General features: G+C 43.2%; 2 protein-coding genes across 5 annotated transcripts in view; both read left to right on the top strand.

Annotated features, from left to right (window-relative positions):
• Positions 1–3,114: 3,114 nt before the first annotated feature.
• Positions 3,115–17,996, top strand: agfg2 (ArfGAP with FG repeats 2). Of its 3 annotated transcripts, none has more exons than XM_069671710.1 (14): positions 3,115–3,456; positions 4,225–4,318; positions 5,529–5,644; positions 7,480–7,624; positions 8,002–8,122; positions 8,223–8,327; positions 9,888–9,920; positions 11,761–12,003; positions 13,418–13,490; positions 13,593–13,636; positions 13,827–13,919; positions 14,988–15,107; positions 16,821–16,891; positions 17,053–17,996. In XM_069671710.1, the coding sequence occupies exons 1-14, from the start codon at positions 3,290–3,292 to the stop codon at positions 17,098–17,100; spliced, it is 1,473 nt and encodes a 490-aa protein (XP_069527811.1). In that variant the 5' UTR covers positions 3,115–3,289; the 3' UTR covers positions 17,101–17,996. The 3 variants fall into 3 exon arrangements, with proteins under 3 accessions (XP_069527811.1, XP_069527809.1, XP_069527812.1); XM_069671708.1 differs by having other exon boundaries at positions 8,002–8,146; XM_069671711.1 differs by lacking the exon at positions 9,888–9,920 and having other exon boundaries at positions 8,002–8,146.
• Positions 17,997–19,303: 1,307 nt separating this feature from the next.
• Positions 19,304–21,677, top strand: part of LOC138600722 (insulin receptor substrate 1-B) — a 50,503-nt gene continuing 48,129 nt past the window's right edge. For both annotated transcript variants that reach the window (XM_069672198.1, XM_069672197.1), the window contains exon 1: positions 19,304–20,158. In XM_069672198.1, coding sequence (XP_069528299.1) covers positions 19,810–20,158 — 349 coding nt within the window. In that variant the 5' untranslated portion in view covers positions 19,304–19,809. The remainder of the gene's footprint in view (positions 20,159–21,677) is intronic.

Here is a 21,677-nt window from a genome sequence, read left to right as displayed (position 1 = left end):
TGCACTGAGACTGGGTGTGTATTCTTGTCTGGCAACCTCGGCTGCTGTGCTTTTGTTGAGGAAGGAGGCTGTTCATAAGCCACCCTCTGTTAGAGAAGCTTTGCTACGGTGGCCCATTGCTGCCAAGAAAGAGCCAGTTTAAAAATGCTAACATGTGACAGAATTTAATTTTGTAAACAAAATTATTTGACTGTGATTTGAATTTTGAAATACCGACTTAAAAGATGGTTAACTTTGTCAAAATGATCAGATACCAAGTGACAATAAAGACTTTTTGAAGTAGTAGTGCAAAAGTTAAGTTTAACATACTAAGTTATAAATACTGTTTGAACATGTGTATTAAAGACAGTATAAAATAAATTAACATAGCTCCAGGTCTACAGAGTAAAATGCATAGGTGTCTTAAACCTGCATTCTTCCTAAAGGCCAGCAGGGGGCCGCTTCACTTGTTGTAAAAAGAAGGCCATAAGAAAATGAGCTTATTGCTCACTTTATTTATGACCTCAGGACATTTTTCCTAAAGAGTTTATGTTACCGATCACTAGTTTAATGTTTTTATTTTCAATAAAGCATGAGGCTGTTTTTGTAAAGTTTTTGTTTAGAGTAAAAACGATGATAAATCAGTGTCCCCTTTTAAGCAAAGCTACCTGAGGCGTAGCAATGTGCATCAACCCTCTGATTCAAATATGGTCGTTTCTGGCTCCAAATTAAAAAACAACAAGAGGGCAAAGGTCAAAATGCTTTTATACAGTCTGTGGTTAAAAGTATGCAGATTTTTTTTTTTATAATAAGTCAGCTGAGAATTATTAAATCCAAACATCAGACAGGAAGTAAGAACTAAGACATACTATGTACAAAAAATATACTGCTGTGCCAAAATGGTCATATAGTAAGTTAAGTTAAAGTTTGTTTTACAGGAAGTCAAAGTTACAAGATTTAGTAGATATTATAAGATATTAGCCTACGTCGAGAGAAGTTAAAACTAAGACTAAGTCAGTGCAAAGAAACAGGAAGACAAAACAATTTATATTTTATTTTTTTGACAGCACAGGGCTTCCATACTTCATAGATCAAACAGACAAAACATCGTGTTGGGCAACATTAACTTTGTGTTGTGCACTTTGTCATCATCCCCTCAGACTGCAGTCAGACTCAGTAAAGCCTGTGGTTGACTGCTGAGCGTGGGGTAATTACAGCGGCTCCACAGGCCTGTTTGTCTCTTTTCTCAGTGTGTTGTAACGCACAAACGGTATATCCCTTGATCAACGCATCCATCACATGACGTGAGTCGCCCCCCCCTGCTGATCACAAAGAGTCACTGCAGCCTCGAAGAGCTCCTCTGAAAACAACGTGACTGTTTTTCTTCTGGTTCGGATTATTTTACAGGCTTTCCTTGTGAGAGTGTCAGTCAGAGGATTAACGGAGCGTGATGCCTTCACTGACCACCTCACTGAGCAGGCCATTTCTGTCTGCATGCCAGCGAGTGAGAAATCTCACATATATCTTCACAGGCGTCACAGAAAGGGCGTTGCTAGTTTGACTGTTGCGTTGCTAAGTTGCCTCATCAAAATAAATAGTGTAGAGATTTCCTCAGAACACAAGAGATTCTTAATAACCCGTATTTAACGTAATCCCATTCACAGAAATCCCCTGGGAATATTTTTTGGATGGTCAAGAAAAACAGGTTTTCTAACCACAAGTTCCAGAAAAAAACTACTCGTGTAAATCTCGTGTGAACTTTAAATGTATCGACGCATTTGTCTTTCCTTCCTCGAGCTGTCCTAATTTGTAAATATTATTTCCCCTTTCCAAAACGCGCTGGAGCGTAGCGCTGCGCCAAAAACACAAACAAATAGGGGGCGTGTGCGTAACTGGCGCACAAACACAACGCAGCAGTGAAACACACGCGGGACAGACGGTTGGTTCTGACAGAGTGAGGAAACGGCTGTTAGACTATGTGAAACTTGGCTTCTCGACAGGTTCTTATTCGTCTTTGACAGGAGATTCCCTACGCATCTGTCCAAGTGTCAAAGCGCACACAATCTCAAGAGGCACAGGTTTTTCAAAATAAAAGCACGGCTGGTATAACAGCAGCAGTGATGTGTTTGAAAACGGTGCACACAGTATTTTGAGAGAATGTAAAATCAAGTTTATTTAATGATTTATCATCCATACATTTGAGTGTGTTGTTGAGGCACATATCCACAAAAATAGAAAAATAAATAATCAACAGTTTTACACTTTTAAACCTTCGAAGAGGCCGAGGGCAAAAGATGGGAATGGAACCACGCTGGGCAAACAGTTGCATCCATATTGGCCACATGTTCTCACGGCTGAACTGTGAAAGCTACGCGTCCCTTCATGTTGTGCCAGAGACCTCTGTTCCACATCCCTCCCAATCTCCCACTGGCCTCATTTCCACTCATCTATTTAGGGTTAGATTATAACAAAAAAGCCCGAGAGACAATCTAGATTAATTAAACCCGTTCAATTTGATATAGTGCGTAACTAAATAACCACAAATTACTTGCTGTACAGATGACCCGGGGCCTTCTGGGCTCCGTCAGGTAGCCTGCTTTGCTTGGTTTGTAATCCATAAATCAGGATATTCTGGTTATAAACAGGCATTTTTTTAACCATCAAACGCATAAATTACAGATTCACAAGGTCCATTATGATCTGCTAGAAGGATTTAGATTGATTTACACAATCTTTGTAAATAGAGAAGAGTTCAATCTCAACTTTAAGCTGACATGGAAGTTACATTTTAACAGCTACATTTCAATTAAAACAGATCAAACTCAAAGCAGCTGCTTAACTGACCATGTGGGGAAATCTTCCGGTCAACTTGATAGAAAACTATTAATAATTTCCACCAAAGTCCTCTAAAAATGGCTGAATCACAAAATACACACAGACCTACTGGAAAATACCTTGACCTACTAACAGTTTGATGAGGTAACCAGAGGTTATAATGGAACACATTTTTAAAGAAACAGGCAACCGACACGTAAAATAAACCGTTATTTGAAGCGCCACCTGTTATTCGCTTTTACTCTGAAGGTAATCCCGAGTATTTCCGGTGTGTGCGCTGCTCTCCGCGCATGACTTGACGAGCCTCTCCTTGCATTGGGAGGGTGAAGCCGCATAAAAGCGTTCCCATAATGCGGGCGTGAAGTGCTCCATGTAGAGGGGGAACCAGGAGGAGGACCGCGGAGGGTTACACCGGCATCACACCGAGCCTGACAGTCAGGCCGCGGGGCAAAGAGACGGGGGGATTAAAAAAAACATGTCGAACCGAAAGCACCGGGACAACCAGGAGATCTGCGCCCGCAAGGTCCGCGAGCTGGCCCAGTCTGGAGTAAACAAACACTGCTTCGAGTGCAACCAGCCCGGGGTGACTTACACGGACATCACGGTGGGCAGCTTCGTCTGCACGTCGTGCTCCGGAATGCTGTGAGTGAAACCCCCCCTGCCGCGCCCCCCGGGTTTATTTACTGCACATTTTTAGCATCAGTGTGTGAGGACAAACACATAATAGAGCAGTGGAGTAAAAGTACCAGGCCTGATATTGCACCATGCACCACCCAGAGCCAGATTTACAGGGTATTATCTGATTTTTCTAAGCGTTCCTTGTGCTGCATAAATTAATTCACGCAGTGTCCACCTTTCTCTCTCTCTCCCTCTCTCTCTCTCGTGCGTTTCTTCCAGCAGCTTCATAAACGACAGACCGCTATAGTTGGTCATTTTCCAGCTCTGAGTTACGGTTCATTTCGTCATGGTGCAGGTTTGACACTACCTCTCTCTCGCACTCTCTCTCTCTCTCTCTCTCTCCAGGCTCCTCTACAGTGTGGGCGCGTGGATGTGTGTGTGTGTATGTGTGTGTGCTGTCACAATTTGTTCTGCATGTAGTCCCAACACTCCTCAGGAAGACGGTTTCAGCACTTTGTTGCGCAATCCTGCACACCTACATCAAGGTGTCCCACTTTGTGTCCCCTCAGCATGGACAAATTAGGAGGTTCCGGTTGCTGGAAACATGTCTCTCTGTATTTTTACACCGGCTCTGCCCTCTAATTCACAGTCACGTGACACACATTTCCTCTCCCACCTGCTCTGTCCCCGTAGTCCTGTCTCACAGGCGAGGAATCGCTGCACTTCTGATCATTTTCTTCTACCTTTTTTACCTGCAAATTCCTCCTCTCCATCTCTCCTCTTGTGTCCCAGGAGAGGCCTCAACCCTCCCCACAGAGTCAAGTCCATCTCCATGACAACCTTCTCCCAACAGGAAGTGGAATTCCTTCAAAATCATGGCAATGAGGTGAGTGACGCTTACAAACCTTAACACTTTAAAGTCCTGAAAGCGTGTTTAATGTGTTTCTTCTTTTATTATTGACACGTATAAAGTGATCGGAGAGGCTGCAGCTCATTAGTCGCCGTGTTTCGCCTCAAATTAAAGTTATAAACTCACTTTCCGGCCTACAGACGACGAAACGTCTCTCATGGCTCGCCAGTTGAACCGGACTTTGTGGTCAGGCTTCTTTTTTTTTCGGGCCGTCTCACACTGTGCCAAAAAACAAAAGGACCAGCACTGTCAGTCCCACCCAAACCACAATCTACTTCCTCTGTACGTGTGTGTGTGTGTGTGTGTTTGCTACTTTTTCCCCAAACTGATTTAAACTAGGGCAGAGGAAAATGCCTGTCCAGGATAACGTCTTTAAATCTTGTTTTAAGGTCTAACAGTCTAAAAGAGCAAAATATTAAGTTTACTATCCTGTAACACAAAGAAAAACATCTAAAAACATCACAGTTATAAAGTTAGAAACAATTGTTTGGCCTATTTTAATAATTGTTAATCAAAATACACTCAAAATATTCACTAAATATCAATCGTAGCTGCGGCGTGTTTAACTTTTTGAACATGTACATTTGTGTGTTGCTAATTTCTTCCATTTTTTTACCTTTAAAAACAAAACTATGAAAACGTAGCTTTTGTTAATGTCACCTTGTTTATTTTTTGTTTCGAACTTTATTGAAAATGTAGAAAAGAAACAGGACCTGTTCTGGGAGCTGCTGGTGTCGGCAGCGCTCGCTCTGGAGCTTATATCACACATTAAAGAGTGAAGTGTTTCAGCCTATCAGGATAAGTGCTGCGCGTTTTTTATCAGCTCACTGTAGGACAGGATGTGTGTGTGTGTGTGTGTGTGTGTGTGTGTGTGTGAGTCAAGTATAAAGCGAGCAGAGGCAGAGGTGTGTATGGTCCAGCTCTCTCTGCACATCATCCTCTGGAGAGCGGTCCGGCCGGTCGTGATTCACCGGCGGTAATATCTGCCGCACTCTGACTCCGGATATGAATCACTGATGAGAAAATCTGTTTGAGAGATTCTCTGACACGAAACGTCAAACAAAAGCACCGATTGTTGTTGGACTTTCAGCTCAGATAGGAGCATGATGGACCCAAGCTGTCTGATCGGATCTCCAAGTTTTCTTACGCGATGTGTGTGTGTGTGTGTGTGTGTGTGTGTGTTTAGGTCGGGAGGAGGACTTGGCTGTGTGTGTTTGACCCAAAGACGGACGGCTGCTCCGACATGAAGGACTCTCAGAAGTTCAAAGAGTTCCTTCAGGACAAATATGAGAAGAAGAAATGGTGAGAATTTAGATTTTGTCTGCAGCATGCCATGAACATTTTATCAAAACATTTAGAGTTGACTAACGGTTATTTAACTTTACTGCGTATTACTTTCTTGATTTATTATTTGCCCGTCAGAAGTTCTCAAAGTCTGGTGTGGTATCTTCAAAAATGCCCGTTTTTACTGTCCAAACCTTCAAAATATTCAGACGACTATAAGAACAAAAGAAGCAAACGTTCAATTTGACAAGCTGGAACCAGTGGTTGTGTTGGTCTGTTGGTCCACCACCCTGAAATATCTCACAACTGTTCTCTGAATTATTTGCTTTGATTCTGGTTGTCCCCTGACGTTTCCTCTAGCTTCATCATACAGATTACATATTTGTTTTTTGTGACATTTTTAGACAGATTACTCTCAAATTTGGCGCAGACATCTGTGATCAAAGGATGAAGTGGTGTGCCCCACACTTTCATCCACTGCCATCGTAAGCTCACATGTTTAATGTGGCTCAGTCTTGACTAATTATGGCCAAATGCCTGCAAACTTAACGACAATCCCATCAGCGTTAGGTGTACTTAGATTGAGTACTAGTCAGAAAAAGTTAGCATGCTAACATGCTAAACTTAGACGCTTACAATGTGAAATATCATGCCCTCTAGATATCAGCATGTTAGCATTTTCGTTATAATCACTTGCAAATCAAAGTTATCGTTTTGTAAGTATTGTCTTTGTAATGTTAGGGTTAGGGTTATCCATCGTTAGCATGCTAACATGCTAACTTAGATGCCTACAATGGTAAATATTATGCCTGCTAATATCAGCATGTTAACATTTCCATTACAATCACTTTAACATCACAGGTATAGTTTTGTAAGCATAGTCTTGTTTATCTTAGGTTAAGAGTTATCTGTGGTTAGCATGCTAACATGCTAAACTAGGCTGTCTACAACTGGAAAAATGTTACATCAGCATGTCAGCATTGTCATCATAAGAATGTTAGCGTCAAACAAATATTTTATCCACTGTACCAGAAGTCTTGTTTATGTTTTATAGCTATGGTTAACCTGCTGACATTAGCATTTGGCTAACTTTGCACGTAGCGCCATGATTAGGTCTAAATTTTAACTCCACACTCAGTTAAATTTATAACAAGATGTCAAACCTCTGTCACGACCTCACTGTAACAGTCCCATCTGCTACAGCTGAACCGCACTGTTTAGTTGTAATTAGCAAAAATAAGCATGCTAACTAGCTAAAAAGGTAGTTAACTTTAAACCTGCTAACCAGATTTGTCATAGGTACATCTCAAAGTGAATTTGATATAAAGCCCTTTGTGTGAAAGTTTATAAACATTTAAAGTTCATTTTTAGCTTTTTATGCTATCGTTAGCATTTAGCTAATAGCACGTCTGTGCCTCAGTATAGCTTCACAGAGCCGCTAGCTAGCCTGTAGATGCTAGGTTTTTGCTTAGAAAATGTCCCAAAGATGAATTAATTGTCTGTTTACAGACGACTTTATGATTTTGTCATCTATTAATCAACTTATTGTTTCAACTCTGAAAGCATAATGTAATGGGTAAATGACATGCTAACATCTGATGACGTTTGTTCCAAATTTAGACATTCACTGTTTGAAATGGAGACGCCTACTCAGAAAAATTCACTCAGGATAATAGCTGCTTTCATGCTGGGAATAAAAGAACAGTCATTATTTAGGATTTAGTTTCCAGCCTCAGGATTGTTCTCTGTCATGATGTTTGGTAGGTGGAATACTGATTAAATATCCGGCTTTAATTGTGCTTTTTATGAGGCCTGTTAGTCACATAGAGGATTAAATAACCCGTCTCTTTCAGGCATTTTTCCAAAAGTAAGAACCGGAGGGATGTCGAGGGTCCATGGAGCCCGGGGGTCCAGGCTGTGCCCCCTTCCCACGGCCCCTTAGCGAGCCAGGCCCCGTCCCATAACCTGCCCCCCAACGCCAGGTCTGCACGGCCGCTGGTGAGAGATTCAAAGTGTCATATCTGTGCATGTCGTGGATTGAGAGTGAAGGGGAGAGAAGTGAAAGTGAGACGACGAGGCTTCAAGAGAAAGTGTTTGGGTGTGGTAGAGAAGGAGGAAGTGAGAGCAGCCAAGTAGTTCAAAGACAGCCTGAAAAAGAAAAGCGGATATAAGGTGCAGAAACGACCTGAATTCGCTGCTGCACAGAGACAGAGACTGATGGGTCGGACAGCGAGCGGGCCAGGTATCCTCCACATCAAAGCTTCTGCGTATGAATTATTAAGAAACCATGAAAGAGACTCACCTCGTCTGCCTTTGTGTCTCTCCCTCCACCTCCCATCTGCTTCCTAATCTTCCTTTCTCCTCTTCTCCTGCAGTCTCAGTCCCAGATGCCATCATGGGATCGAGCCCCTGCGATCTCGCCCGCCGACATGCGGACGGACGTGTTCACCGCTCGGCCGTCGCGCTCCCAAAGCTTCAGAGACCCCCCTCTGAAAGGTCAGAGGTCGATCTCTATCAGAGGTGTTGATATTTTTAGATTTGATTCGATCAATCCCGTCACCTTCTTTGTTCTCATCTTTGTCTCTCTCTGATACAGACCCCACCTTGTGTGGGATAGAAAGACAGCGGCCTGGCTCCCTGTCGTCAGCGCTGGCAGCTCAAAGCCACGCCCCCTCCTTCCCCGCCCTCCCCCGGCCCTCAGGTGTGTCCTACACTGACCGCTTCTTTTCTATTCCTTTTGGGTCTTAAGCAAGCTGGAAAATATTGCTTTTAATACAGTTTATTGAGTTTTCAGGACAAGAGCACTCACAAATTCTTTCATCACACAATAAAACAACAAACCTGCCCAATAAATATCAGGTGTTATATATTAAAGTAGAAAGGAAAGGGACAAGAGGACTACAGGAGAGAGAGAGTATAAAAATACGCTTTATAAAATGGCCATTTAAGGCTTGGCATCGATATCTCTGCCATAAAACCCGCTAATTATGGCAGTTTTGAGAATGATACAGATTTTTGGGGGACGACAAAAATTACTCAATTACCGATATGGAGGCCGATATTGTGATTTTTTTTTTTTATTATTATGTAGGCCTATTACACATCTTTTTAGCACCTATATGACTGTGCATAGGTACTCAGAAGGCTGTTTTCTTAAACTTATATGTTACATTAATATTAGGGCACGTTATCGGTATCTGCAGATTATTTCTGCCGATATTTTCCGCCGATAAACAACGCTTCTGCCTAGATACTCGATGATTCCCTAAATAAAAGAAAACAAAATGTTACAAACAAATAAATATGGCATTTTGTACGTAACCTAAGTTTCCGTAGTTTTCTTATATTGCCCAGTGAATGTGTATATCGACCAATATATCGGTATCGATATCGGCGATCGGCAAAAAGGGTTGGAAAATATTGGCATGTCAGATAAAAAAATCCAATATCGTGCATCCCTAATTGATATACAATGTCAACCATATCTGAAGACTTATACACCAATCCCAAGATATCGGCTGACTGATATCGGCTGACAGATATATCGGTCCGGCTCTAGTAGCTTATTCTGACTGTCCTGTTGTAAATATCCACTATAACACCCAAATAGTTCCTTAAAATCACTATTCGCCCTTGTTTACTCAACATTAGCTAAAAACTGCAGTGCAGAGTCGTTTCAGGAGATTATTTTAGAGAAGTTATAGTATTTATTTGTGACCTTTTTATTAAAGAGTTACATCATCTTCTGACACCAGTGGGCTTTGGACTGAGAATTGGACGAATGCATTGTCTGTTTTGGTCTTTTGGTCAGAGTAAGGCGAACATGAACCTTACTCTTCAGTACTAATACATAAAGTTTGTGATTAGCCAATTTCCCTCCCAATTCAGCTCTAAGGAAAGCAATGCAGCTACATGTATTGATAATAGATCTCCCTTTCTTTTATCTTCTGTGGGTCTCTAGCTGTTAAATTGTTAAAGTGTCGTCCAGAATGTGCAGAAAACTGTCACTGATTCTCACTGATAACACGCCCGCTCACCAGTTAGCTCCAAGTGTCACTTTGGGACACAAAGCGAGAGAACTACTAAGCTTGCAGTCAGACAGTGTTTTATGTATGGTTTAAAATGGCTCCACATCATCACCTCTGCACACTGGATTCCTTTTTCAATGGCATTTCTTTTCTCTTCTCTCCGCTCAATTTAACCCTCTGTCTCTGTTCTCTGTCTGTCTTATCTCACTCTCCTCTCTCCCACGACCTCTTAGCCAGTAGCTCTTTCAAAAACCACTTCACCTTAGGTAAGACATGGCACCAGGCGATGCATTTGAGTGTGTGCTGAATGGCTGCGATCAATAAGCTCTTCCATGCTGTGTCATTCATAATGGGACGGCAAATCTGCGAGCCCTGCTGGCGCTAACTGTGCCTCTTGTGCATATGAATTTAGTTTTATGTTAGAGCAGTTTAAAAGAAGAGGCTGCGCTCTATATTCATAATGCCTTCCTGGCTAGTGTCACATGCTGATGTTGGGGTCGATATTTTTCTCCATCGTAGGTTTTCAAACTTCAAAGTACAGATTTGAAGCCTGGGAGGGTCAAGGAGACACACGCCGCTCCCTCAGAGGAAAAAGAACAAGTTTAAAGTATTGCTATTTTTAGCGTAGCTGCTGCTGCCCCTGTCAGCAGAGGGCTGCTGATATTTCTCACCACGTTGGCGTTGAAGCACTTAAAAACTATGTAGGGCGCAGCTGTAATCCCACGATACACATTTACATCCCAAACAAGTACTCCAGGAAGTTCAAGTGTGCTAGCCAAGATAAGCGCTATCTCCAGCCCTGCAGTAGTGAATGATCCTATCCCTGAAATATGCAGCTGTTGCGTAGCATGCTGAATATCTGCACCTGTATTATGAAGTCTCAGTCAGAGAAAATGAAGCCACACCCATTTTCATTTGTATCGCCATGCTAACACGTTTGGCAAATGCTAGCATGCTTTGCGGCTAATGTTTGTTGGAAGCTTGCTACCTGCCGAGATGTTTCCTGCCTTGTTACCTCACCACAAACGTATTTTTGTGGTTGCTGCTTTTAAAAACAAACCCCAGAACGTGTTGACTTGCTGCTGTGCCTATTGATTTGTTTTGTTAATGTTTAACTGTGATGACCGTTCATGCTAGCTGGTATGTCAAGCTAACCCTGCATTTGACGAAGCTCCTCGCATGAAGCATGAGATGAAATGTTTCATGGGTAGTTTTATGTTCTCTGGCTTAATGCTTATGCTTTATTTACACTATATTTGTCCATATAAATAATAATATAACTTCTACATATGTAGCAGTATATGCTAGCAAACCTCAGATAAACGTCTGTGAATTGATCTGGATTTAGCATGACAAAGCACTTTTTAAAAAATAGATTAGCCTAATTTGTTTTAGTCGTTTGCCACAAAAGTGTCCGTTTAGTTGCTCTTATATTTCAGTTAATCACATGATCTTCCTCAGCAGATGAAGTTAGCCTAGCTAGCTAGTTTTTCTGAGCAGTTTAAAGAGCAGGAGGACTCTACTAAATGTAGTGAAATTGTTCTTCAGCGGCTGTTTCCAAAGTCAAGAATTAGGTAACCAACCAACAGGAAGGATTTCAACATCCACACCTCCCTGACAACACGGCCTCTGCTAATGAACTCCTCGATACCACGGAAACCTCTAAACTTGTCACTAAACGCACCTCATGGGGAGATCGCCGAGATTGTTTTCCCCCCGTGAGGTCCATAGTTCACGCTTGACACTTGGAAACTTGCAAACAGCAGCTGAGAAAACAATCTTACTTTAGTCCTTGTAATCTGTTAGTCCGCTGCTCTGGGGCTTTGGATTACGTCCCTTGATCTTCTTCAGTTGATTGAGTTGATGAAAGTCGTGTGAAATGATCAAGAGCTCCAGAACACTTCGGATATGAGCCTTGTCTTGTTGAGATAAGATTTATCACAACTTCTTGTTAAGGTTGACAGGAAATCCTCCCCCTGAGTATAACTAGGCCATAGTCCCACATATGATTCTATAAAACCTGTAGACATAGTTTGTTGATTCTAAATGACAACATCCCTCTTCAGCTGTCTTGCACTGACGCTCAGTCTGGTTTCTCTTACGTAGGTCGCACCGTATCGGCCTCAGGGGCCACGGGACCCTTCAGAGCCTTCCCCAAGTCCATCAGCGTGGACTTCGGAGGTCTGAGCCACCCTCAGACGCAGCCTCTGCCTCAGTCTCTGTCCCAGCAGCAGCAGCAGCCTGGAGGCGTCGGACAGACGACGGCGCCAGCCGGCAGCTCCGGGCAGGACAGATACGCTGCGGTGTCGCATCTGGACAGCGTCTTCTCGGACACGTCAGTGGTCACAGGTGGGAAATGTTTGAGATTGTGGGTGGATGGTTTAAATTTTTATGGTAAGCTTCTGCTTGAGCCTGTGGAGTAGAAGTTACTTATCTCAGTTAAGCAAAACTTTATACTTTAATACTGCTGGAGAATAGAATAGTTGCCAGTTACTTTTCAGTGTAACAACACAACATAATGTTGTAAAATATGCCACATTGTAAAAGATTAGCTGCAGTTCAGACGTAGGGTTTCCATGTTCTTGCCGTGCATGCGTGGGTTCCCTCCTGGTACTCCGGCTTCCTCCCACAGTCCAAAGACGTGCTCGTTAGGTTTGGTGACTCTAAAGCCCCTTTTCCACCGGTCAAAAATCCCACCAACACCCACTAACACCCGGCTTTTTCTTCGGTATCCAGACCCGGGGTAATTATCGCCTCCGCTCCGATCTGCATTGATGGGAACACAAGACCTGTGTCGACGCGCTAATCTCCGCCCACTTTCCGGCGTGATGCTGCTGCCTGTCTCCGTCCGAGCAGCGCACAAACATCGTCCCAAATTTGTCACCGCCGAGTTTGATAAACAGACTGAATGAGGAATAGATACAATAAAGACCTAAGCACTGTAACATAAACAAGATACTTCACTGGCAATGGGAAAAGAGACAATCAGCATTTATTAGTGGGTCTCCCTGCTATGAAAAACCCGCGTCAGCGCGCTACTCTCGGAGGGAAAGGGGTATAAAACGGAGCGGAATAGATAATGGATGGATGGATCTTACAGTCTAAAAGATATAGGTATATTACTCGATAGTGGAATTTACTGTTAGTTGAATCCCTTACTGAACTTGCACGCACACTGAAGACCCGACCCCGTCCCTCCACCACCACGCTACAGACAGAAATGTATGGCTGAGAGTTAGAGTGAGCGTGTGATGCAGTTTGTCACGGCCAGCTCAACAAGGTTGCATAACATCCTTACTCCAAATACCGAGGCTTTCAGCGGCTGAATTCTGCTCATTGTGTTTGCTCCACGTCACGCTCGCTCTTAATCAAAGGACCTTGTTGATAAAAAAAAAAATCAGCTGTACTCGTCAAACAAGCGAGACGCTGGTTTTAACGCTCAGGACTCATGTGAGAAGCCCTCCAGCTTTCATACAAGACACTTTGTTGTTCTTCATCGCGGCCTCTCCTTCCTGCCAGAGTAATGAGGTTATTGATTTTCTGTCCTGGGCTCTCTTTGATTCATATCAAGACAAACACACATTTTATTCAGGCGGATTTGTTCTGCCTTTGTTCTCTGATGATTTAAACACTTCAGATCGACTGTTTGAGCTCTTTGTGAGATGTTTTACACACATTTCAGGGCGCTTGAAGCAGCAGTTGAGCTCTTCATGAGCGCTGATTAACGCCTGAGGTTTTTGCTGTGTGAAATGTTTGTCCACAGCTCCCCCTGCTGGTCCGCCGCAGTACAGCACCCTCTTTGGAAACAGGCTCTCCTCCAGCTCGACTCCTGCCAGGTAGGGAGAAAATCAGCTCCTGTTTTACATCACTTTTGCACTTCCTGTGTTTGGAGCGCTTTAAATGTCATTCTCTGATCGATCTCTTTCTGCTCTCCCCAGCTCCCCCGGTGTCGATACAGTCTCCAGCTCCCAAACCTTCGCAAGTAGGTACCGAGCACGGAGGCGCATTGATCCCTCCTGCTAACCTGCTCTGTATTTACCTGCAGCTCCTTCTCTTTAAGGCCGTCTGACACCTCTTAATTAGGATGCATGTGTGTGACTCAGAGCAGGAATGTCTCAGCACACACTGCGAGTTATCTCCCCCCTCTCTCTTTCTCTCCCCGTGCGTCTCAGATTTCCCGAACCCATTCAGCTCCGGCTCCAGCTCGGCCTCCCAGCAGCCCGTCGCCCTCTCCCCCAGTAACCCCTTCAGCAACGCTTCAGGAGGTGAGAGTCATGTTCAGAAGCCTTTAGACGGGAAAAGGTCACTTCACACGCTGTCTTTAAGAATAAACGATCCGTGTTCAGTGTTTTGTTTCTGGGATTATTACTAAAGTAAATTCAGCCTAATTAATCTTTAAATGTAGATTAAAGCTTTTTTATTAACTGTTTGAAAGTTTAAGGAAAAGTACAAAGTTTTCATCAGATTTGTTGCTATTATGTTTCTTCTTTTAATCGCATGTTTCGCTATTTTATGACAATATATCGATCACAATTAATTAATAAAGAAAATGGATGGATAAATAGGTCCGTAAAAATGTATTTCCCTGATCTGTATTTAGGTTTCCTGAAAACAGCTGTGTTTGGTAAAAAGTTCTGTGACAGTTATAAAAGTAATATCACACTCGAGGTCTGTTATACTGAATATCAGCACGGCTGTGCGATATTACTTTTATACACCAGTTACACAAGCAGCAAATATTAGTCAACAATATTAATCAACAACAGATTATTATTTTGCTCCACCAACTCAACTAGCTCCACATCTTAACTCAAACTGGACTTTTATTGCCTAGCAACCCAAACATTCTCCTGCCCTCTGTGTCTCCAGGTGTCCACAGATCAGCTGTTTTTTATCATGTACATGTATCTGTTTTAAATTATCATCAGCCAGTGAAATCAGAGTCTGCTGTGTGATTCGGAGGCACCAGCTTCATTAATCTGCTGTGATGTTCATTAACAGTATTCAGAACACCTGGCTGAGGCGGAGTGATACACAGAGTGAAAAGTCCCAGTGATGTTATACTGTATATCAGCACTCATGGAATGGTTCTTATCCAATCAGATTACTTGGTCGGAACTAACTATTGTATAATGTTACTATTGATGTATTCACTTAACATGATAGCAGTCCTGTAGTTCACTCCTGCTAATGTCACCTCTGGGCTTCCGTATAAAAACAGGAAACAGGTGTTTTGTGAGATTGTGTGATGTTAATGTGAGCTAGCAGTCTCTTCTCAGCTGTGTCTGATCTGTGTGTGTGTGTGTGTGTGTGTGTGTGTTTCTCTTTTTCAGGTGACTCCAATGCGTTTGTCACATCGCCCACCTCTGTTTTTCCTCCGTCTGCCTCCTTCCCAGCACCCGCTACCCAGAATGCATTTCCTCATGAGTCAGCCGGCAACCAGGAAGCCAACGGTAAAGGACATTTTAACTAGCCTTTACACACTGTTTTATCATTTAGATTTCCATTAAGGTAAAAAAAAAAACATCTTCATACATTTGTGCTGAATGTCTTGAGAATTTAGCATTTAGTATTTTTTGTTTTTAGGAAAAAGGAAAATTAACCAAACAACAAGAATAAAAGAGGGTTCAGCCATGCTAGCAGCTGTGTGTGGCTCAGACGTGCTTTGAGCTTCATGCTAACACTGACAATGCTAATATACTGATGTTAGCCTGGTACAACGTTGACCATTTTTAGCATTAAACCAGAATAGTTTTTCACATTAGCATGCTCACATTAGCTAGTTAGCGCTTAACACAAAGAATAGCTGATGCTGATCAGATGAAAATCAGTACTTTTGCCGGTTTGATCATAACCCAAACTGTTGTACAAGTTGAGTGTTTGACCTGATGGTGGCGCTAGAGGAAAAGTCATAGAGTACTCTAGAGTTTTACAATTCATCGTGAGGAGGACATGAGCGTTTGTGCCACATTTCAAGTCAATCCATCAAAAATGAGTCGAGATATTTCCGTCTGGATCAACGTGATGCATGAACTGACGCAGTCTTACATTAAATAGAACAGCATTAATATCTTTTGCCACAGTATGCTAAGCTAAACGACAGCCCTAAGCCGTCTCAACCATATATTTCACACACGTGATGTTAAAATTAAAATCCTGCACACACGCTGTAGCTTAATCTGCTGGTGTGACATGTACAGTATGTGCTCTGACTGCAGATCAAACAGTGAGGAGCTGAGAGGCACCAACACGCCTCAGATGTTTCATTATTTCTACGGTGACCACGAGCGGCAGCACAGGAATACAAATTCACTCAGTGTGAAGCTGCTGCTGCGGCTCACGTTCATATGTGCGGTCATGTTACACATGCATTTTGTCCTCAGGAGTAATGTTAATGAATTCTTTGTTTAACCAGTGTACATGTACATGAGTGGAACTCTGCATAGTGTACAGAAGATTCAAAACACATCCATATCCCAGTCCCCTTTTTCACATCTATTTCTCTCTAACAGCCAGAGCTTCATACTCTGGATTCAAACAGGAAGTTGCCGGTTTTATATTTAGTAAGAAAACAGCAAAAATAGCAAAATAAATAAAGGAAGGCTGTTCATTTAAAGAGGGGTTAAAATGTTGGATGTTCAGGCTAAACGTGGGTGAAGTTTCAAACCTGTAGGGGAAAGTATGTCTGAGTAATCCCCAGGCTTCTCAGCTCAGTCTGCAGGCTGCTGTGAACGCCAGGTTTCACACAGTTTTTTCTACACGCTGCACTTTATGACATCACAAAGTGGAGGAACCCTAAATCTGGCCGTCTGCCCAAGACACAAGACACAGCAGAACTTCCCGACCCTGGCACAGTTCAAGGACACGCCCACCCTGTCTTGGAAATTGTTCTCGCTCCACAAATCAGAAGAAAGCGGGCTTGTAGGGGCCGGGTTTCTTAAAGGGACAGAGCTGACTGAGTCGTTTCAGGCAGAGGCTGTATGAGGGCCAGCACAGAGCACCAGTGTGAGAAAAATGAGGAGTTTTTTCAACTGTAAATTATGCTAAGCTACTCCACAGGTATCACAGAGCTAAATATGAAGTTTGAAATTAGCATAATACCCCCCCTTTAAAAAACGTATATAAACTTAAAGACGATATTTAATGTTTTTGTGTGTGTTTTTCAGGTTTCGCCTCCTTCCCTGCACCTGACTCTCAGCCCAAAGTCCCTCGCCCAATGTCGGTGAACCCGTTTACGGTGCGTTCAATGCCTTGCAAACTAGTGGCACCAAGTGCTCTTCTCTTTAGGGGATTAAAGGAGGGTGGGAGAGGGGGCTAATTGCTATTTTTTGCCATCTTTCTTCTTCTGCAATCTAAAGGCAGTGCGTTAAAGTCCCCTCTGCCTCTCTTGTCTTTCAGGGGAATGTTTACCCCAGTCGAGGGACGTCGCGAAATCCTTTCATCTGATCCCCCTCCTCTCCTTACCGCCCGTCCGTCTCTGGGAACCCGAGGGAGAAGTGAACTTGAGGAGTCGCTGCCATTTCAATGCCTTTGGAGTATTTTCACCCTCTGAGGGAGGCGTTTAACCCTCCTCTCCTCTCTCTCTCCCCTCTCTCTGTCTGTGTTTACGTGTTTGTAGAGGAAAAAAAAAATGTGTGAATGTAATTATGAAGTTTATGTGTGTACGTGTGAGCGTGTTTTCCCCCTGCTGTCGATATGTCAAAAGGTGTTCGTGTGCCAGTAGACGCCACCTCAGGGCTCAGTGGGAGTCACGAGTAAAAAGACGCCTCTATGATTTTTTGCAGACACATGTTGCTGCTGCTGCTGCTACTTTGCTTTCATCTCCTGCTTAAAAAGTGCATAAAAACCAGTCGCCCGTAAACACATCAGCGTTTGTCTCAGTCGTCCAAGGCAAAAAGCAGTCTCCGACCTTACGTCACGAGTTTCCACGGATGTTTAAAACAGCCTTAAACGCCTCCTGATGCATGAGACTTAGAAAGATAACGGTTCTTCTCTCTGTGGTGGGTATGTGGAACATGTTTGCATTCATCACCGTTTCTTTGTTTCCTCTTTGAAGGAGAGTCTGTGTTCCACTCCTAGGCTGCATGCGCTTAGAGGGCTAAAAGGAGATGCTACTGAATGTAAAAGCAATTTCAGAATTACTAAAAATGTGTATAAAAACATCATCGCTTCATGTTCCGGACCAAAATGTTTCTCGCTTGTTTTGTTTGTTTGTTTTTTGGTTGACATGGAGGCGAAGTTTTATTTCCTTTATTTTGCCAAAATGAAAAAAAAGAAGAGATTCATGTAACAGCGTCTTTGTAACGACAAGTATTCATGTTCATAAAATCAGTTTGTTGCTTCTTAAGACTCTGGCTGCTTTATTTTTTTGTTCATTTACGTCTAAATTGGTTAATTACACCAAAACACAAGCAATATATTCTGGCCTACTTTCTCCAACCAGCAGGGGGCGCGTGACACCTGCTTTTCTCCGACCTCGTGCACAAGGTTACTTACAGATGCACATTACATAACAACATAGATACTGCATAAGGATACAGTACAAATATAGAAACCTTTTATGGCTTTCACAACCACTATTTTTAGACCCTTTTTAAAAGATTTATCGCCGTCTAAAATTCCGAGCATATCTAAAACATTAATATTCATGTGTATTGTGTGTTTTATTTGGATTTATTTTTTACAGCAACGATGGAAATGATTTCAGACAGTCTGAGAGGCAGAATTAAGCCTCATTAATTCAATAACAGCAGCTTAATCTGGCGTTTGTGACGCATTCAGGGGTCAATAATCACAATAAAAACAACGGTTTCCCCACAGGATCTAATAAGCTAACCGTGAGACAAGATTTAACATATTTGTAAGCGAGCTCGTGCTGCATTTGACGCAGGAAATGTTTTAATTGGTGCTTTTTAAGTGGAAATATTCACGTGTGAAAAGAGGACAGAGGGGGATTTTCACAATAAATAGAACACGATGGACTCAAGCGAGCGCCAACAGTGAAATCTTACTCCACACACACTGGAAGGGCTGCTGCGTTCACGGGCCGTGGGATATATTGTCTGGTAGTTGGGGCATAGCTCACATAAGTTCCTTTGATGCAATAAATGTAGAAAATACATGTTAAAGACATACATGGACAGTTAATTGGAACATGAGGTAGAAGAAAACAGTTGGATTTTGGGGGATGTTTTCCAATAGCCTGTCAGTCATTGAGATTTTTAACAATTTACATAAAGTGTCAAATTAATATTATATATATTTATACTACCCTTATTGTAAAAGCAGTATTATAAATGGATGACAAAGTACAGAATATTCCCAGGTAATATCATTGTGTATATGTGACGTTTTTAAGTTTTAGTTCAATTTCCAGATCAGATTTCCGTAAATTATTTTGCTATAAGGCTATTATAATAACATATTTACTATAATATATCTTCTGTATTTCCTCGTCGGATTTATTAAATACGCCTTCTCTTTATTTTATAATTCATTCGAGAAATGCAAAGAATGTGTTAGTTGGAAGCTCTGTTATCCGAGCTCGGACTAGGTCCGTGAACGCAATCTGTTCCAGAGTACGGCGGTGAGTGACAGTCCTGCTCCTCCACGGTAGCTGCTCCGCTCCTCTCCACACTACTACAGCAGCGAGACCGGAGCCGAGCCGAGTCGAGCAGGGCAGGGGTGGGGGGCCAGACAGACTCGCAGAGACAGACAGCGTGCAGCAGGACGGGCTGTGTACTCTGTGATGTGCAGTAAATGGGATTAAAGCGCTCAGACACAGCAGCAGTAGTAGTAGTAGTGAGGAGTAGGGGGAGCTGCGCGGCGAGCTGTGCCGCATGTGCTCGCTAGTGTGCGGCTGGAAAACTTGCACTGGACCGTCCGTAAGAGAGAAAAACAACCGAAAAGAAGAGGGAAACTAAGCAGAGCTGCAGCCGCAAACTTGTTCGCGTTTTACCTCCGGAACTCGCTGTGCAAGCAACCCGAACCGACCCCTGCCTCCACTCTCACATGCCTGCGTTGATGTGGGAGAGAGGGAGGGGAGCGGAACCGGGGGATGTTTGAATTACCACTCTAAACTTGCAGAAATACTACAAGAGAAAATAAAAGAGGTCGCGTTTGTTTCAGTGGGACGTTAAGGAGACATTAGGTGTCATGGAGAGCCAAGCTTGCGAGCCGCAGAGCTGCGAGGACGTACGGAAGAGCGGCTACCTCCGCAAGCAGAAGTCCATGCACCGGCGGTACTTCGTGCTCCGCGCCGCCTCGGAGCGCGGCCCGGCCCGACTGGAGTACTACGAAAGCGAGAAGAAATTCCGCGGCAAGGCCCCCGTCCCGAAGAAAGCCGTGGCTCTGGAGACCTGCTTCAACATCAACAAGCGGGCCGACTCCAAGAACAAGCACATGATCGTGCTCTACACCCGGGCGGAGAGTTTCGCCATCGCCGCGGAGAACGAGGCGGACCAGGACGAGTGGTACCAGGCCATGGTGGAGCTGCAGTGCAAAAGTAAGCAAGTCTTTTAAAAAAGGACACACTCGCACGTGCACGCTCTCATGCATGCATGCACACACTCAATACTGTATGAGGCTCCTGCACGAGAGCAGAAACGTGGCAGAAGAAGCGCAGTGCAGATCGGGACATGTTTCATTCCGGTGTTTTGGATAATTTGCAGTGTTTGTTTTTAAACCATTACAGCTCCGCGAGCCAAGTTTACATAGTTTGTGTCTGTTGCGTGGGCGCACGCGCTCTGCCTTTTACATTTTGAGGATTTAAAGCTGCTTTGTGTTCATTTTCACACTTTAAAACCGGGTTAAAGTTGTTTACAAACGGCCTCTGACGGGTCCGTGTGTGTAAACATGCGCCTGTAAGCTGCACAGTGGAGCTTATCCTGCCCACCAGTCCTTATCATACTGGTGTCAGCTCAAGATATTTGTTCCCAGTTCTTCTCCAGACTTTACCAAGTTTTTCTCCTCTGTGGCCTCAGCTGTGCGCGAGCTATTTCCCAACCAGTCAACTGCTCAAACACACCCTGTCCTCGTGTTTACTCTGTCTGCTTTCCTGCTGACTCTGCAATATTACATCAGACATTGATCCCAGAAGAAGAGAGAACAAGTCCCCAAATCTGGTCAGAGACCTGCTGCTTCATTGATTAAACATTCATATTTATCTGACTGGAAGTATGTAAGCAGCTTAGGCTCTAATGCTGCCTCCAAATGGCCATAACTCCCACCCCTTCAAAATAAAATCACCCATTTTCTCAACTGGTGTCTATCAGCCGCTGGGTAAACACAGCTGTCAGAGTAATAGTCCTGAGCAAGGCCACTTTAAATCACCTGTTCGTTCTTGCTGTGCGAGACCAGCCAGGCCGCAAGGGACACATGACGCAATCTCTGCAAGCCGAGATGATATGAGGGTCAAGGTGCTCCTCGCTCATGACCTGCTGATTATAAAACATGGTCTGATATTCTAGCGTTCATTTAAAACCATAAAGAGAGAGTTGTTTAAAGGTGCAGACAGATTTGGCTGATTGACAGGTGCGTTCGGGGAATCTAGTGCAGATTTGGAATTGCTCTCAAGACTTTTGGCTCCTTCTTGTTGCTTTAACAAAACTTGGTCGGAGTGTTTGCGTGTATTCGTTGACTTTTCTCGATAAAAGTGACTTAACAGATGTTGGAGTGGAGATGGAAGCCCAGAGAAGTGACTTACAGCCTTAATTTTCCAAGAAACTAGTGTGAAAATCAGATAATTTACAGTCACTAAGTGCTTGTGTGTAATAGTGAGACATGCAGAAGTCCTGAATAATAAATGTGGATGTTCCGATACCTTTTTTTCCTTTCTGATTCTGGTACATCGACTCAAGTTTGCGGATATTTAGCAGATTAAAACATGCCAGTAAAACATGGAAGAATACACATTATTGTATTGATTAGCAGCTATATATTACTAACCCTGTGTAGGTGTTATATTATGCTATCATTATTAGCCTGGCTCAGTAAACTGAAGGAATCCTAACCGAGTTAAGCTA

The sequence above is a fragment of the Semicossyphus pulcher genome, unplaced genomic scaffold (genome assembly GCF_022749685.1).
Source record: "Semicossyphus pulcher isolate SPU_LCO1_2020_fin unplaced genomic scaffold, fSemPul1.0.p SCAF_21, whole genome shotgun sequence".
Lineage (NCBI taxonomy): Eukaryota > Metazoa > Chordata > Actinopteri > Labriformes > Labridae > Semicossyphus > Semicossyphus pulcher.
This window is presented reverse-complemented; position numbering and strand designations above follow the sequence as displayed.